At 36.8% G+C, this 18,140-nt stretch overlaps 1 protein-coding gene across 2 annotated transcripts; it reads left to right on the forward strand.

The window, feature by feature from the left end:
• The first annotated feature begins 5,279 nt into the window (after positions 1 to 5,279).
• Positions 5,280 to 13,895, forward strand: LOC131325331 (uncharacterized). 2 transcript variants are annotated; one of them, XM_058357530.1, is made up of 7 exons: positions 5,280 to 5,434; positions 6,137 to 6,683; positions 8,981 to 9,133; positions 11,420 to 11,554; positions 12,015 to 12,062; positions 12,162 to 12,598; positions 13,132 to 13,895. In XM_058357530.1, the coding sequence occupies exons 2-7, from the start codon at positions 6,311 to 6,313 to the stop codon at positions 13,744 to 13,746; spliced, it is 1,761 nt and encodes a 586-aa protein (XP_058213513.1). In that variant the 5' UTR covers positions 5,280 to 5,434; positions 6,137 to 6,310; the 3' UTR covers positions 13,747 to 13,895. The 2 variants fall into 2 exon arrangements, with proteins under 2 accessions (XP_058213513.1, XP_058213514.1); XM_058357531.1 differs by lacking the exon at positions 12,015 to 12,062.
• Positions 13,896 to 18,140: the final 4,245 nt, after the last annotated feature.

Consider the following 18,140-nt stretch of genomic DNA (forward strand, 5'->3'; position numbering starts at 1 on the left):
TTTTCTCCGAGTTCTCTTTCCTATATACTTGACAATTTTTCTTTGAAGATGATGAGATATTGATCTAAGTTACAATTCTGGGAGAGGCAAAACAAAAATTCTAGGAATAAAACTTTAAAATACATTCCCGGACGCTATTATATTTTAGAGCCGTCCAATGTTACAATGTACGTGGGCTCAAATACATGGGACGATTCTGTATGCAATTGTGTTCGGAGTTGTGTTCCTAGCTTTGCTCAGGGTAGAATGGCACAAACTGAACATCTGTGACACTAAATATGCTCCAATTCAGATCGTAATTCTGATTTTCTAAAGTGCATTCGGACTTGAGTTGAAGTGCTTCGGTGTAATGGAATCGCTAACCCGTTTTCCTGAACTGATTTTATTTCGAAGGAATCATGAGGGGTCAGAGAGATTTCAATTTTTCTATCTGGAGGCAAGGAAATAATGACCTCAAAAAAGCTATTAAGCAGCACCCAATGTGCAAGCGGAAGGAGATTATGAGAAACAGAACAAAACTACCATCACAGAAAACCTTTTCAGCTTATGGTTACCAATTTGCAGAAAAATCTATCTTCCAGCATGGTCCTTTGATGCCTTGTGGTAGCTCAGTTCCAATGAAAGGCATTGCTTCAGGCTAAAACCCTTACGAAAAAAGAGAGATTACAAGAAATTCGAGGAGAAGGTAAACCATCAGGAACCAATACCAAAGCCAGCCCAAATCTTCCGTTTGCAACAGGGAACGTCAAAAATCCAAGAAAGACTCAATTATCATTTCCACACTATTGCAAAACTGAAAAGAACCAAATACTTGTGCACCACCAGAAATCACAAATCACATGCGATGGTTTTCTTCAATGTGGAATACGCTTCCGAACTTACCTACCTACAAGATATGACAGTGTATGATTACACGAAACACTGCTAAGGTATTTGAGGGCCGGAACATAGACAAGAAGCTGCAACTTCAAGTCCATATCGTATGGGATTAGGTTGCGACCTATAATCTTGAAGAATTAGTTTGTTTCTCAGATATTATTATTATTATTTTTTTGGGTAAGGTAAAATTTTATTAAAACAAACCACATTACACAAGACAGGGCATACCCTTGTCAAACAAAACCATTCAAATGGACATCAATCAAAGCTTGAAAATAGAACATTATAAAACAAAGAAAATGAACCAACAACAAAAAATTACATGCTATAAAAAACTTTAGCTGGCACATTCCACCGAGAACAAAGAGCCATGTTAGGGCCTAACTTCTTGACTCCTCGCCAAGAACTAACATATGCAAGGATATCAATTTGCACTATGATCTCCAACTGTTGAACAGAGCTCCAAAAGCTTTTGAAGATTCTGCTTTTCCTTTCACCCCAAACATGGTAAAGGAGAGCAGCCAAAACAACTTTTGATAATGAGCACGAAAACTGAGGGCCATTGTTAACTTGAAACATCCAGTCCATGATTTGGGGCAGTCCATTGATGGGACATTGAAACTTCAGGTCTTTTTGCAATGATTTCCAAAGTTGAGAAGAGAAAGAGCAGTAAAAGAAGAGGTGCTCATGGGTTTCCACAGAAGCAGAACATAGAACACACTGATCATTCATAGCCATACCCCACTTAAGGAGTCTATCCTTAGTAGCAAGTCTCCCTAGATTTGCTAGCCACTAGATGATAGTCCAGTGAGGAACATGGTGCTTAAACCAAATGATTTTGAACCAGCTAATTAACTTTAGAATGCTGCCTTCTAATTGCATTCCAAGCTGACTTAATAGAGAACTTCTTGTCAAATGTGAGGTTCCAAATAACTGTGTCCTCCTGAGATGGATGAGGGACAAAAGAAGCAAGGGTGGCCCTCCTAATGTCCCTAGTCACAACATTTCTACCTCTTGGCCATTGCCAAGAGTGATGAGCAATTAAGGTATCAATTTTGGCATGAAGGTTCCTGCCCAAATTATAGACAACTCTGGATCCAAACCTAGCAAAAAAAGGGCCAAGTGGATGCCAGTTATCCAACCACAAAAATGCATTTTTTCCATTTTCCACCACATTAGTTATCCAAGGATGAACTAGGGATCACAGAGAAAACAATTTCTTGATTGTCCAAGAGGCAGAAGCAAGAATAGAAATGTTCCAAAGACAATGATCCCTGATTATGTAAGTGTGGATCCACTTAACCCACAAAGTATCAACTTAATTTAAAGGCAATAGCCCATAAGTGTTTGGCCATAGCAGCCTTATTCCAATCTTTAAGGACTCTAAAGTCCAAACCACCTTCATTTTTAGGATAACAGACATCAACCCAAGTCACTTTAGCACCCTTAGACTTCATTTGAATTCTAGTCCAGAAAAAAGATTGCAGCAAAGCTTCAATTTTATTAAGAATCTTCTGAGGAAACATAAAAATGGTGCTCCAATAAATTTGAACACTAAAGAGGACAGACTGAATTAGTTGAGCACGACCTCCATACGATAAAGATTTAATAGTCCATGATTGAATTCTGGTCATAATTTTGTCCAACAACATTTGACAATCTGATGCATGAAGTCTAGAAGTAATAAGAGGGATGCCAAGATGTTTCTTAGATTTTACTCCTTCCATCTCAAATCCACACACATAACCCATTTATACACGAGTGAGGTGCTTTTTTGGTGTTTGAAATTAGTTTTTTTTTTTTTTTGGTAAATGGATCATTTATAACCAACCAAGCCAAAAACAAAGGGTATAATAAACCCACAAATTCAGAAGAAATACAACTGAAACCTAAGAAATACAACTGAAACCTATAACACTCTACATGTAACTAAACAAAACTTTAGGGATGAGTAGCCCCAAATATTCTGTGTGAGATATTCCGTAGATCTACTAGTCTTTGGTTCTCCACAGTGTTGGGAATGTGTCTCCACGAACAAAGCCGTAATCTGATGTCTTCAAGGTTGGAAAGAACTGCTTTCCCACCAAAAATCCTGGCATTCCTTTCTAGCCTTATGCGATAAACGCTAGCATCCAAAGCCAGTCCAAGTAACATGGTTTTAAAACTTTTCCCCTGCAATTTATAAGAGCCCAACTTAACTCAGCATCCCAAGATTCAGCCCTTCGAAGCACCGAAAATCTGGCCAAAATCTGCTTCCATATGACTCTGGAGTAGGAACAATAAATAAAAAACGTGGCATTGCTTCTTGTTTGCGTTAGTTTTAGTCTATCAAGAAAATTCAAGCCCGAACTGCATCAGAATCGGATAACACTCAATGACGGGTGCGGATGAAGAAAACGACAAACTGCCACGAACGGATAGGTTTGGGATCCGAACAGAACCGCCCAAAACCGATCCGCGGGCAGCCCTAGTAAAAACAGCCCAACAAGGATTTCAAGACCTAGCAGAGAGATTTATTCGACTGGCAGATATGGCTGTCTGACACATCAGAACAAAGGAGAAGAAAAGGGTTCGAATGCCGTATCCATTTCCACATCAACTTTATCTGTTTTGTGGTTATGTACACTAGGAAAATGCTACTCCCTCCGTCCCTGAATAAGTGTCCGGCGTGCAATATTAGACTTTACAAAACATGCATATTTAGTTAATATATATGAGGAGAATGACCTATTGTAAAAAGTGTAAGAAGTTAAAAAGCCCCAAATGCCTAAAAATGCTTTTAGTGGAACGACGTCTCATTACAATTGAGATCATAGCCAATCTCTTTAAATCTCTTGCAAAATATATCACTTATACATTACTGTTGTGTTTGTTAAATCAAAAATTTTCAACAAAGTAATTTAATTTTCGCAATATTATGCATTGGGAGGGAAAATAAAACAAGGTAGAACAAAAGTGGAGGAAAAAAAGAAAGTGGCGTGGGAGGACAAGGAATCAAACTCGGTCCACCCAGAACTTTAGCCGCTTGCATGACCACCGCACCAGTATGGGAAACTTTTTTGTATCTATATGTTAATTTTTTTTTTTTTGGTTACCCTAGCCCGAAGGTTTGCCCAAGACCGAGGGCTTGTGGGGCTTATCTCGGGGCCGGCCCCGCACAGCGTATGTCTAGTTAGTAAAACGCAAAGAGAACAACTAATTAGACTGCTTAGATCTAAAGCTAATTAAGCACTAAAAAATAAAGCTAAGCGAAATATTCTCTGATAGCCTTGAAGGTGAGTAACAAATCTATTAAGTTATAGCTTTTGTTAATATATGCCCTAAAGGCCCATGAAATGATCATTCAATGAGAATACCTAAAGCCACTCTAATATTTACCCTTGGCATGCATGTTCACATAAAATAATAATAATAATAATAATAATAATAATAATAATAAAAATGCCCTTTGGCTTTTCTCGCCATCTTTTCAAAGTCCATTTCTAAAGCTCTCAATCCTAACGAGTGCACAAGAGATCTGGTTCTAGAAAAATTCGTTGTTAATTTACTGTCATAAAAGCAAGAACAAAAGGGTTAAAAGGTTGTCGAACCAAAGTTTTAACGGAATTTTTGAATAGGTAAAATAGATGCTCAGAATTTTATTTCTTTCCTTATTTCAGAATATGCAACAATGTGCTATCGAATTTTATTTTTTTAACCATTGTTAACGTGTCTCAGTCATGAGAAGAATAAAAAGAAAGTATAAAAACGAACCAAAATTTGAAAAATATCAAAAAAATATTTTAAAAAGTCAACCATTTTCCTTAATTTTTTTGAAAAATTTCTATTCTATATTTTCTGTTTTATCAATTTCACTCTTTCAGACAAATTTAAAAAGTAATTCTATCTTTAGGCTGCGTTCTTGTAAATTTATAAGTCTGAAGCTTATTTCAATAATTTTTTTATTTTTCGTAACTTTTTGTTTAGCTTTTCGTCGTAATTTTTAGGGTTAATCATTCGTCTCGACGAGATGAATCAGAAAATTATAAAATTATGGTCCGATATTAAAAAAATTCAAATAAGATGGCACTTTAGACAACTAGGACAACTATTTGATACTTTTTTTTTTTTGGTCTTAAGTGAATTTTTTTTTTTATTTTCGGTCATAATCTTGTACTTTTTAGACTCTTCTCGTTGAGACGGACGATTAATTAAAAAATATCACTCGAATCCAATAAAAATTCAAAAAAGACAGACAAAACACACAAAACAAAAAGAACAAAATTAAGTTTACAAGAATGGAACCTTAATTATTCCCCTTTTTTTCTTTTTTTTCTAGTGCTAGTGCTAGCTTTTACTATTTCTTCTTACTTTCACATATACCGCCTGTCTCGCCCTATTTATTCGATCTTCTAGTACTGCTATATATATAGTAGGAGTATATAGTATTACTTAGTTGAATCAAACACTAGCTAAAGCAGCCAAACAAGGATCTCAAGTGCAGTCATGGCAGTTTCTTCATCATTTTACGACAGGCAAATTATGAATGACACATCGGAACATAGAAGAAGGATGGGTACTGAACTTTTCCTATATATGTCATACTTTCCATCCTAATGTCCTAATGTTCAGTTAATTAGCTAGCATCAATACATTCCTAATTCGTTCAGTTTAACAATTTTTGGTGGGAAAACGAGTAAAACATCTTTAGTGTCATATCCTTCATAGACAAACAAATTTGTCTGCATTGATGGTCCGGTGCATTTTCGGCAATTGGATCACAGAAGATCTAGTTTTTAATCACCAGAAATATGGAGAAGTACCAATATAGATAAATTTTTGTACACAAGATTTGACGAGTAAACCTTTTGTTGAATACTACAGCAAACCACTAAAGATGAAGAAACACAAACTACTTTCAACATGGAATTACCAATACCAAATTCCAAGAGGGTGCTCACTAATATTGCCAAAACTGTTTGTAATGTAATAATCCCAAAGTTATTGTGCATAAAAGACTTGTACCACATGTATGCAGGGTACAAGGTATAAGGCTCTTATGCGCGAATATTTGGTGTTAACAAAAACAAATTTTTGTATACCAAATTAGGGCCCTTGTTAGTGGAAGGTGGCATTGGTCCCAAGATTGCTCGAGGTGGACTGGCTCAGATTTATGATTTATAAAAAAATTAAAATAAAAAATGGTTTTGAAATTATCATTTTTCCATTTAGAAAATGTCTCATTTTTCATTTTTAATTCTGGGCTAACTGTCCATAGAAGCTGGAAGGAATAGATTACCAGGACAGAAAGACGAATACCAGAAATACACCCCACTGCTAAAAGCCGCACTGAGAGGCGATTGGGATTCGGGAAGCAGCCAAGAAATTCTTCGCCCAAGACCCAAAGGCGATCACGGCTCCAATCACAAGGGAATTAGAGTCAGCGCTTTACATGGCCACTGGCACCGGACCGGCGGCGATCTATTTCGTGGCGGAGTTGCTGAAACTGATGCCGGCCGAGGCGTTGGCACAAGGCGATATCGCCGGAAACACCCCCCTCCACCTCAGCGCGTGGGTCGGAAACACCACGGCTGCAGTCCTCTTGTTGGCGAAGAACCCGGGTTTGCTGCGCATCAGGGAGGAGCGGGGGTGGTTGCCGGTTCATTTTGCGGCGATTCATGCGAAAAAGGAGACGCTTTCGTATTTGTTGAAGGTTACGTTTAAGGATGATGCGGCTATGAGAACGCTTTTCTTCTCCCCATCTGGGTCGACCGAACCGTCTGGTACCGATCTTCTGATCCATGTTATAACTTCCGGATTCTATGGTGAGAATTCGTTCCCTGTTACGTATTTGTTAGCACTTTATTAGTATGGTGTAACTTAGGGCTCGCTAAGAGAAATAAGACGTTGTTTGGTTGGGGAATAAGGGCTCGTTTGGACGCGGGATTAAGTTTGAAGGTATTATATAAGAATGCGGGATTAAATAGTATGGGGTATTAGTTAATATGGGATGACTCACATTAATGTGATGTTTATGGAGGAGATATTAAATAGTACTTGGTTTGAATGAGGTATCAGAAAGATGGTATAAAATAGTCCTTGGTTTAAATGGAGGATTAATTGCGGGTATAAGGAAGGGGGATTGATGTAAAAAGCTATTAAATGACTTTTTTGCCCTTATGCAATGTTTTATAACAAAATTTGTTAGTTTCATTATAATTAGAATAAATACGTTCTTTTTGAGCTGCAAGGGACAAAAAAAAAAGAAAAAAGTGCAAGACTTGGTTTGGGGGAAAGCTGAGAAAAAAAAATTAAGTTTGAATGGGTGGAAAGATTTTATTTTTCTGATCATTTAATTCTAAAGGGTCATAATTAAATTTTGACTATAGGACTCTCGTTGGTTAGTCCTAAGATATTTGATTGTACGACTTTCTTAGGGCTAATCAACGAGAGTCCTAGAGTCAAAATTTAATTATGACCCTTTGGAATTAACTGATTAGAAAAATAAAATCTTCCCACCTATTCAAACGGATTGAAATTTGGAGCATTTAATTTTTTAACCATATTTTTTAATATATAAACTGCAAGTTGAAAAATTAAGTATTCTAAATTTCAATCTGTTTGAACCGATAGAAAGATTTTAATTTTTTGATCATTTTATCCTAAATGGTTATAATTAAATTTTAACTCTAGAATTCTCGTTGGTTAGCCCTAAGAGATATTTGATTCTACGATTAAGAGGGGTACAATCGTCTGAAATGGAGGGAGATTAGGGGGGATTCCACAATAACAGGTTGAACCCTGCCCATGGCTAACACCCCCTCAGGGGGTATTAGGAGGTGTTGTGGAAGCCGGGCTAAAGAGAATACCCCCTCCATTTTTGACTGCAAACGGGGTATTGGGCTAGGCTCCAGGTGTTAAAAGGGGGAAGAACACAACACCGCTTTACAATACCCCATCCAAACAGGTCATAAGGGTGGGATTTGACTCTTAATCCTCACACATCTCCTAATCTCATGTTTATATTGTTTTTACTCCCAATACTATTAGAGCATTTCTAATCTTGACATATTTTAAGGTGAATGACTTCGGTGTCCCCGGTTATTTTAGGGATACCGTAACTTTTGGCGTAACAAAATCATTATGAGTATAACCAAAATCCATTATGAGCATAAACAAAATCATTATGAGCATAACAGAACCATAGCAAGACATAACTTGTTTGTTATGCCTTGGTTGGGTTTGGTTATGCCTTGGTTGGTTTTTTGGATATTCCTTGGTTATACCTTGTTTGGGTTCTGTTATGCTTGTAATGGATTTTAGTTATGCTCATAATGGTGAAGTTATGCCAAAAATTATGGTGTCCCCAAAATGACCGGGGACACCATAGCATCATCCTTAATATTTTAAGACTCAAATGAGGATGATGCTATGGTGTTACCGGTCATAAATTTAGGTAAAATCCACATAAAATCATCTCCAATCTTTGACCCATACCCTTTTCCATTTTAGATTTTACCCATTTTTTCTCCCAAATTTTAGACAATTCAAGTGTCTCCCTATTTTTTTTCCAATATTCCAACAGCTCTTTTCTCTTTCCAACGGCTCATTCTATGCCATTCTGAGAGAATGTGACGCCATGACTTTCCCAAGCTGGGATACCCCTCTCTCTCTCTCTCTCTCTCTCTCTCCTCTCTCTCTCTCTCTCTCTCTCTCTCTCTCTCTCCCCTTGGATATCTGAATGTTGAAGTTCAACGATCTTTCTCTATTCTCTCTGGAAGAATCCTAAAGCTGGTCGCGGAATAAAAACCCTATTGTTGAGAAGAGATGTGTGCTACCTTTTTGACCGAAATCGTTGGGGGAAACAAAATGAAGGAAAATAGTCTTGAAAGCATAAAAAAATAATATATTTGGGTAAGAGATCATTTTGCTATTAGAGTGAATCTGACCCAAAATAAAATTGATTTTGTTATACTTCTAGTCTGAAAAAAAATACTTTCTCCACTGACCTTGATAAAAAATTGATTAAATTACCAAAATGCTCCTAGATGATTTAAAAATCTTAGCGGAACGAGGCCTTAATTTTTCTTATACTGATGAATATATATTTTCTGATTGGCAGATTTAGCTTTGGATTTGGTTCATCGTCACCCCCAATTGGCTATATCACAGACACCCAATGACAATGACTCTGGTTTGGGAGCAATAGCCAGGAAAGTGCAGGCATTTCCAAGTGGCACGAAACTGAATTTTTGGGAACGCATTATTTATACTCGTAAGTACACCTAGTTACCCCCTCCCGTATTGGCCAAACAATTTACAATTATTCTACAACCACAAATACTTACATAAACCCACTCATATTTACATTAGGATCCACATACATTATACTTTCAGTATGTGCGGGACCCACCAAAAGATGTGAGTGTGTGTAAAGTGTTTGTATAAGTGTGTGTGGTTATATAATTATTAAACAATTTATATACAAAACACAAATGTACATATACATGTTGGGCCAGAGGTGCCCATAAGGACACAATGTCACTTCCTGCAACTGTTTTAAAAACAGACTTGCATATGCGATATAAAATACTATAAAAGGTTGAATTAAAACCCTTCCTAACACAAATTGATTTTAGGAGAGATGATGGAAAAATAGTCCGACAACCAGTGGCGGACCCAAGAATTCACTATACTGGGGCACCTTTTGGCTATTATTCATAATGTTAAACAAAAACAAGCAATCCAAACATAATTAACACTAGGCTCAAACATTGATCGTTATGCAAAAAGATCTATAACACATAGGCTTCCAAAAGTTTATAAACATGATATAAGCTTTCAAAAGTTCATCAACATGTACGCTTTTGGCCAAAATGTTATCAAACATGTATGCTTCCAAAAGTTATCAAAATAGCATAAAAACTTAAGTCTTCATCTCCAAATTATATACAAGAAAGCTTTCAAGGCTCAAGCTACAACAACAAACATAGTATATTCGATCGAGAAAAGAAAGTTTTTTCTTCTATATGTTGTATATTTGTATATACTAATTTACCTCAATTTATTCCTTTAGGCTTTACAATGTACATATGTTTATCAATTTATATTAATCCAATAACATCTGCTACTTACACGGTACACAAATGACAAATCCCAATTTTTTTCCTCGGCAATACACAGACCACAGTGCACAACTTACACTGTGCGCGCGCGCAGAGAGAGAGAGAGAGAGAGAGAGAGAGAGAGAGAGAGAGAGCTTGGTTTAATCACTGATTCAAGTTTGTTCGAGAAATCTCGGCAGATCGCTGGTTAGGGCAGATTGGTTACTGATTCGGTTGGTGATGTCGATTGGTGAGGGAGCCGGTACACCGGAGACCGGCGACGGCAAGGCGAGTTCTCCATCTTTCATGACTCGTGATTGAAAGGGGGGAGTGAGCAGCGAGAGTGGGCAAGGCGCCTGAGTTTTTCTGATTTGGGGGAACATGAACAGGAGAAGGAAATGGTAGGGTTAGCGTTCTTTTCGTCTAAAATCAAAATATATTTTTTTTAGAGGGGTGGGAGCACGTGACCCCACGTGCCCTATAGTCAGTCCACCCCTGCTGACAAGTGATATTAGAGCCAGGAAGTCTTGGGTTTGATTTGTGGGAGCGTCATCGTGATGGAGGGATTGTTGGGCTCAAAGTGCTCCCATGGATTCGGTTATACAATATTACTCTCTGCAACTGCTCTAAACATTGGCTTTCGGATGCGATGTCAAATGCCATAAAAGACTTAATTGAAGCTGGAACCAATTGGTTTTAGGAGAATGGTGAAAAAACGGTCTGACAAATGTTTTTCAAAAACAAGATTTTTTGTCACTCTAATACGGATATATAACAAAGAAAATAGAATAATCACGCTAGCAAGAAAACACGATATTGACGTTACAATACGCATCGCTTAGTGGTGCAGCTACTGTCTCAAAAGAGCTAACCCAGAAACAGACCAAAATGCCTATGTGAACCTGAACCTGAACCTCCATCTCAATCCCACCTTAAATATTTCCTCCTGTTGTTTTGTTAATGTTATGGTGTGGCGTACAAAGTGAAAAATAAATTTTAGTTTTGGCGCTATAACACTTAACGTACAGTAATGTTCTCTCAGTTGATTTGTTATCAACTTGCGGGTGGTGTAGCATATGATTGTCGTTGTGTAAGGTGCCAATTTGTTGAGATGTTACTTTGGCGTTGTGATCCTTTTTTCCTCTCTGGCCCGTCCTTTTGTTTTATATTACTTTCTTTCCATTAATAAAATTCTTCTTTGCTGTTCAAAAAAAAAAAACACTTAACGTACGGTAGCCCTGTTACAGCATCTCCAATCAATAGGTCAAATTTGACATGACATACCAAGTGAAAGAATCGGCATGCAGAATCCAACGGCGTGTGTCAAATTTAAGGGATTTTGTAAACTACATGTGTTTAATTGAAATAACTTTTAGTATTTAATTTATAAATTTCCGTTTTCAGTTTTATCTAACACGACCATATATCTTACCCTTGTTTCCTTTGCTCCCTTGAAGAGGTTCCGGTGAAGTTGGAGAATTATGCTGAAGACCCCAGTGGAGTTGAGATAGAGAATCCAGTTAACAACAAACAATTGCCGGTGCAAAAGTATCAATGGGCTTGCTTCATAGGGAAAGCATTCTCCATGCCTGGTTTGTTGAAAAGTTTTACACTTTTCAGAGTTTTTTTTCATTCCGAAAAAACCCGGTTGGAGATGGGCCGTCATGGGCACGACACGGTTAAAAAATCGCATGGCACAACACAATTAAGTAAACGGGTTGGTATGATTTAAAATTGGCACGGCACAGCACAATTAAGTAAACAGGCCGCACGGCACGGTGCAATTAAAAAATTAAAAAATGACATGGCATGATAAAATAAACGGACTGACAAGGCACGACCCGTATGACACTTCTCAGTGCATTACTTCAATACGTATCGGCAGTTGACGAGATTTGCATATAGAATGCTATGGCAACATATATAGTCACCTATAATTTTAAAGCATCTGTACTATAATCTATCCTTTCAAATGCATGAGATTAAGTGATTGAATTTAAAAACTTTCATTCCATCATGCCCTTAAAGTTAACTCGTTTTTATGTAATACAGTGAGCCAAAAATCGCAAGCTGTGCTTTGGAAAGTCATTTCTCTATTAGGTAATGAATATTATGTGTCTTGTGCACGTAATGACTCAACTGAATTTTACTCCGTATCACATTCACGACCTTGGTTAATTTCTTTTTTTACAAATACAGTGCCTGGAGTGCAACGCATTCGAGAGCAAAAACAGATGCATCAGCATGCACTTCAACTAGTCAGATTCCTGGTTAAAGAAATAGTGATTTTGAACGACTTGAGCATGTATGATTCACTTGAGACAAAAGTGGTTGTTAATGCAGCAAGGCTGGGGATTCACGAGGTTGTAGAAGAGATTGTGGAATCAATTCCCAAATTAGCTTGGGCTCGAGACTCAGAGTGTCGTAGCATATATCAACGGGCGGTGATGGAGCGTCATGAGAATGTCTTCAACCTCATATATCAGATGAGCGACCATAAACACAGTGTATCAATGAATATAGACGAGTCTGGGAACAATATCCTGCACATAGCTGGACGATTGGCACCTCTTGACAAACTCAACCAAGTTTCCGGTGCAGCTCTTCAAATGCAGCGCGAGTTACAATGGTTTAAGGTAATGGATATTCTTTCTTTCTTTTAGATGTTTTAATGGACTCAGGGGTCCTGTTGTGCCAAGGGACATTAGATTGCTGTGCCAAGGTTTCGGCCTTTTCTGGAGCTCAAAAACATAGTCCAAACCATGTACTATTTAGAACTAGACGTGAACTACATCCTTGAAAAATACTATTTTTGATCGGACATCGTTAACCTAGTAAAAAAAATCACGTTTTTATTCTTTAAAGTAACATCAAATTGAGTTTAAAGATACACAGCAAGATTAGTTGATTGATTATTAAGCTACCCGAACAACTTGATTTTTTTTTCAGGATTTCTTTGCGTCAGACTCTGAAGTGAACGGTTCGGATTATGTTTTCGATCGAGAGCTCAGGGCTAGATCCGAACTAAAGCCAGAGCATGCCTCTAATTGCTATTTTATTACACATATACATTTACATATATGAAGCTTCTGTAGTACATATCTTCATTCTTTGATCGTACCAGAAAAACATATTAAATCCTTTCAAACTCATTTGGGTCATGATGCAGGAAGTGGAGAAGTTTGTAAGACCCAGTTATATAGACAGGCCAAACGTACAAAATGAAACACCAGCAATGGTATTTACAAGAGAACATGAGAAGTTAGTAGTTGCAGGTGGGGAATGGATGAAAAACACAGCAAATTCATGCACCATTGCAGCAGCGCTTATTGCCACCGTGGTATTTGCAGCTATAATTACTGTTCCTGGAGGCAACGATGACTCGAACGGCCTTCCAATTTTCTCTAAAGAAATTGCATTCACCGTCTTTATCATTTCAGATGCACTTTCTCTGTTCACATCCACCACTTCTCTATTGCTGTTCTTGTCCATCTTGACTGCTCGTTATGCAGAAGGTGATTTTCTCCATGTTCTTCCCAAAAGGCTGATAATTGGACTTGTCACTCTATTCCTCTCTATAACAACCATGATGGTGGCCTTCAGCTCTACGCTATGTCTTGTGTTCGGACAACTAAAAGCATGGATACTTTTTCCTGTGGGTGCATTAGCATGTTTACCTGTCACGTCTTTTGTGCTTCTTCAGTTTCCGCTCCTTGTGGATCTCATCTCTTCAACATACGGCCATGGAATTTTTGGCAAGCAAAGTGATCGACAGTTCTTTTGAGATCAATATAGTAATGAAGAATTCCAAGCATATATCATCATCTGATGACATTATAACTAATATCATCAACAACTAGTGCATGTTCTACGCGATGTAGACTAGTTAATATTTGATCTTAGCTGTCTGAGAATATCAACCTTTTCTTCTTCTTTTTTTTTGTTTTTCCTTTATTAATTATATGCTTTACATTGTGGTGTCAAACATTATAACATAAAGGTGAATCAATGTGTGAAGTTTCATATTTTTTGACACAATCTAACTTTATCATTTTTGGTGTCAAACATTATGGACAACATTGTTTTCTTTTTGACAAGTGAAATTGAACAAGTACTATGAAATATTAAGAAAAATGAGTAGCTGGCAAAAATTTAGGTTGGAGGGAGACAGGGAGTAGTATTTCCTTGGAAGACATTAGATTCGTCTATTCTTGTAGGTTTGGGGTGACTGGTACGGTAGAGGGGCGTGGGCAGGGCTGGTGTGCCGATTAAGACGGGTGGATGTGTTAGGCGTGAATTCTGATTTAAGTCAGGAGCTAATTTACTTAACTCTTAATCTAATCACGTGGCTCAAAAGGTTAATCTCAAGTTATACACACAGTAGGAATCCCAATTCAAAATCATTGCAGTTCCTTTTCGGACGTCACGACTTTTTCTGATCTTCGCCTGAGCAAAGGACCTGTGCAGGGCAGTCATAGATCAGGAAGATTACATTAATCAAACAACGTATACAGATAGAGATAAGCGTTTGTGCATTGATACCGATACAAAAAAAAAAAAAAGGAAAGAGATTCACCCTTTGCCATAGACCTGTTGTGAGAGCTCTTAGACCGTTTATTGAAGACTGGTGGACATTTAACCATATGCAACTTACTCCATCCATCCCATTTTGTTCGTCTTCTTTTTTACTTTGTAATGTTCCAAATTATTTGTCCAATTTGAATTTGACTCAAGTAAATTCCATTAATGCCCCTTCTCTTTTAAAAGTATTGCGCACGGACAAATGTGTACTCTCATTTAATGCTAAAAAGAGGGGTATTTTTGAAAAAGTAAAGCTTTTCAAGAGTTTTCATTATGTCCCATATAAAAATTTGGATTTCTAAAAATGGACAAACAAATTGGGGCGGAGAGAGTAACAATTCCACATCTCTCTGATGTGGGATTTGGGGTTCTCACAATCTCCTCCACTTGTGATGCAACGTCCTCGTTGCATTGGCCCAACGACCTTCCTCTGGTGATCATGGTGTGACACTTAGCTCCTGTACAACACAATCAGTGTGTTCGTACCAGATTCTAGAGGTTACCTTCTTCATGTAGACCAGGGTTGTGCTCTGATACCGGGACGGTTGTACCCTAATGTCGGGCCAACTTTCAATCCGAGGTCGGTTATTTTGCCTATACGTTCCTAAATCGTTTTTAGTGTGATGAGAACATTGAGAAGTTCGGGAACTTCAAAAAACAAGAGAAAAGCTGCTGTAACTCTTGGGCACATGATTATTCTTGTTTAGGGATATGATGTCATTCAAGTCCTTGTTCCTTTAATCTTTGTAACAATTTCGAGAATTAATAAAAAAATATATTACCTTTCAAAAAAACAAAATTGAAGGTACGTACGGCACATTTTTTTGTTCTGCTCTAGCTCTTATATTTTCCTCTTAATTACTTTGTCATACACCAACTAGTACTAGGGGCGGAGCCAACATTTGACTAGGGGGTCACTGCCCCCTTGAAATTTTATCCCCTACACCTTTTTTTAGGGGTACACCTACTTAAAAAATGTTAGAAAAATTAGAAATTTTGAGTATAGGACTTATTGTTTACTTTGTTTTCATGTCTTTTCAATCAAATCAATGGACCATTTAAAGAATTAAATGTTTGTTTCAGAGGGACAAATAGCAAATTGCTAGTAGTTTTTTGTACTTATGTTTTGAATCTTTTGAATACATTAGGTTACAAGCTATTGTACCAATTAAAGAATACTTAAAAAAAATTCTCAGTATTTTTTTGTTAAATTTTACTATGAATTTGTTTAGTTTGTTGTGAAATGGTGCCCCCTCTGAATAGGATTTCTGGCTCCGCCATTGCCTAGTATGGTATTTTTTTGGGACAGTAAGGGTGTCTGGGCCAGCTTACGTACGCCTGGACTATTCCCCTCCCTGGTCCGGTTAACAGGAGCAGGGTCTTCTTTCTCTTTCTTCCGGTCAGAGTAAACGTTCTGTTTGCACACCTTTAATTTGGGAGTCAAAGTCGAATGCACGTCAGCTAGTAAAACACATACTTCCTCCGTCCCAAAATCTTTGATCTTTTTCGATATTCGTGCCATTTTTTAAACTCCATATCTCCCAATTTATGATATTTTTCATAATTTTAAAAACTTTGTATTATAGATTTAATTGAGAACTATCAAACAAGACTCATATTGCATATTTTTGGAGATTCATATTGGAAAATATAAGAGTTTAAAGAACGGCAAAAATATCGAAAAAGTTCAAAGATTCTAGAACGGAGGGAGTATATGTTAGACTCAAGGTAGAATACGATGCAGTACAAAGGTATATACTTCCCCCGTCCCTAGATAAGTGTCCAACATGCAAAACTAAGCCTTCAAAAAAATGCATTTGTTTCGTTAAAAAAAATAATTTTTTTCACGAATCAATAGTTGGACACTTATTAAAAAAAAATTCACGAATCAATTAAAAATTAAAATTTTTAATAAAAAATATGCATGTTTTGTAAAGTCTGGTTTTGCACGTCGGACACTTATTTAGGGACGGAGGGAGTAATAGATAAGCCAAACAATTAGTAACTAACAAGGTTTACATTCTCATAAAGTAATTTACCCAATCTACTCAAGGTCATGAGAGGATTTCAACCTAAAGCTACGCTACGCAGTTGTAACGCCTTAATTTTTGGTAACTTCAATTTAAAACATTTCCAAAATGATTTCCAACATTTGAATAACTAACAAATTAAAAAAAAATTGGAATTTAATGATTACAAGTATATTGAAGATAGTTCATGTTTCACAAACAAATTTCTTTTTTTTTTTGGGTACAAATTCTCAAACAGATTACGATTCCCAAATAAAGTTGAAGTCCCCAAAATAGAGTTTCAAATACTTAAATAGAGCGACTAAAGATGAATTTTTGTGATATTGGTTATGCAGTTTGGTGGTGCAAGTTAGAATTTTTTTTGTGTTTAAATACGAGATTTTGTGGTGGTTTACGAATTTTTTGGGCTCAAAATACAAGAGTGCATACAGGTACATCTCATTTTATGTATGTGAAGCCGATCAAGTCCACGCATAATACAGAATATCATAAAAATAGAATATCTTTTTTTTTGTCATTCGTTAATCCTAATTTACTGTATCCTAAGGGACTTAAGGAGGGGGATGAGTGCTTACGGAAATTGAACCCTACCCAAATAGTATAAGAGAGACACTAATTGGATTCCACTCCACTTGCAAATATCACACAGCATATATCTAGTTAACGTAAAGAGAAGAACTAAAGACTGCTTAGATCTAAAGCTAGAAAATCAAACCAAACCTAGCCTTAGATCTAAAGCTAGAAGCATGAAAATATAAAGCTTTAGAGCATCCGCAATGAGTGTGTTATATTTATGTATCAAAATGTTTGTTAAAGTATGTGTTAGAATAAAAAATGGGTCCTACAAGTGTGTGTTAACTTAAAAGTGTGTTAGTATATATATGAGTACCTCAATGGGTAAGTTAGGAGTGTGTTAACTCTTTAAAATAATGTATCAAAACAACGGCTATAATAAAAACTTTTACAATGACTATATGTCACCAACGTCATTTTTCTGTAATGAAGGAAAGGCCAACGGCCATGTTCCTGCCACTCCACTTCCCATTTAAAAGAATTATGTTTAGAGCATGAAATTCCATTGTCTATTTTGTCTTTATTCTGATCTTTGGTGTTCAATGCATATATAGAAAAATAATGAAAAAGGCAACGGTAAATCAAGCTAACGATAAGTTTTCAAAAAAGAAAGTAGTGTGGGCATTTATGTTTTATGGTTGAAGTTTGAATTTATAGGGATATGACCCACTTATTGTTTGTTAACTTCTTTGCTAAACTTGATAACCATACTAACACACTACTACATTTAGCACACTCTTGTACACTCTAACACACAAGCATTGTGGCACAAAAAATACAATTTTATTTGTTAAATCTTAACACACACAATTAACATAATAGTTAACAAGCCCATTGCGGATGCTCTTAGAGTATCTTATTATTCCTTTCCTCTAGTGCTAGGTGCTAGCTTTTACTATTTCCTCTTACTTTCACATGTACCCCCTGTCTCGCCCTATTTATTATTCTTCTAGTACTGCTATATATATACATACAACATTAATAATTAATTAGG

This window comes from Rhododendron vialii, chromosome 5a (assembly GCF_030253575.1).
Source record: "Rhododendron vialii isolate Sample 1 chromosome 5a, ASM3025357v1".
Classification (NCBI taxonomy): domain Eukaryota; kingdom Viridiplantae; phylum Streptophyta; class Magnoliopsida; order Ericales; family Ericaceae; genus Rhododendron; species Rhododendron vialii.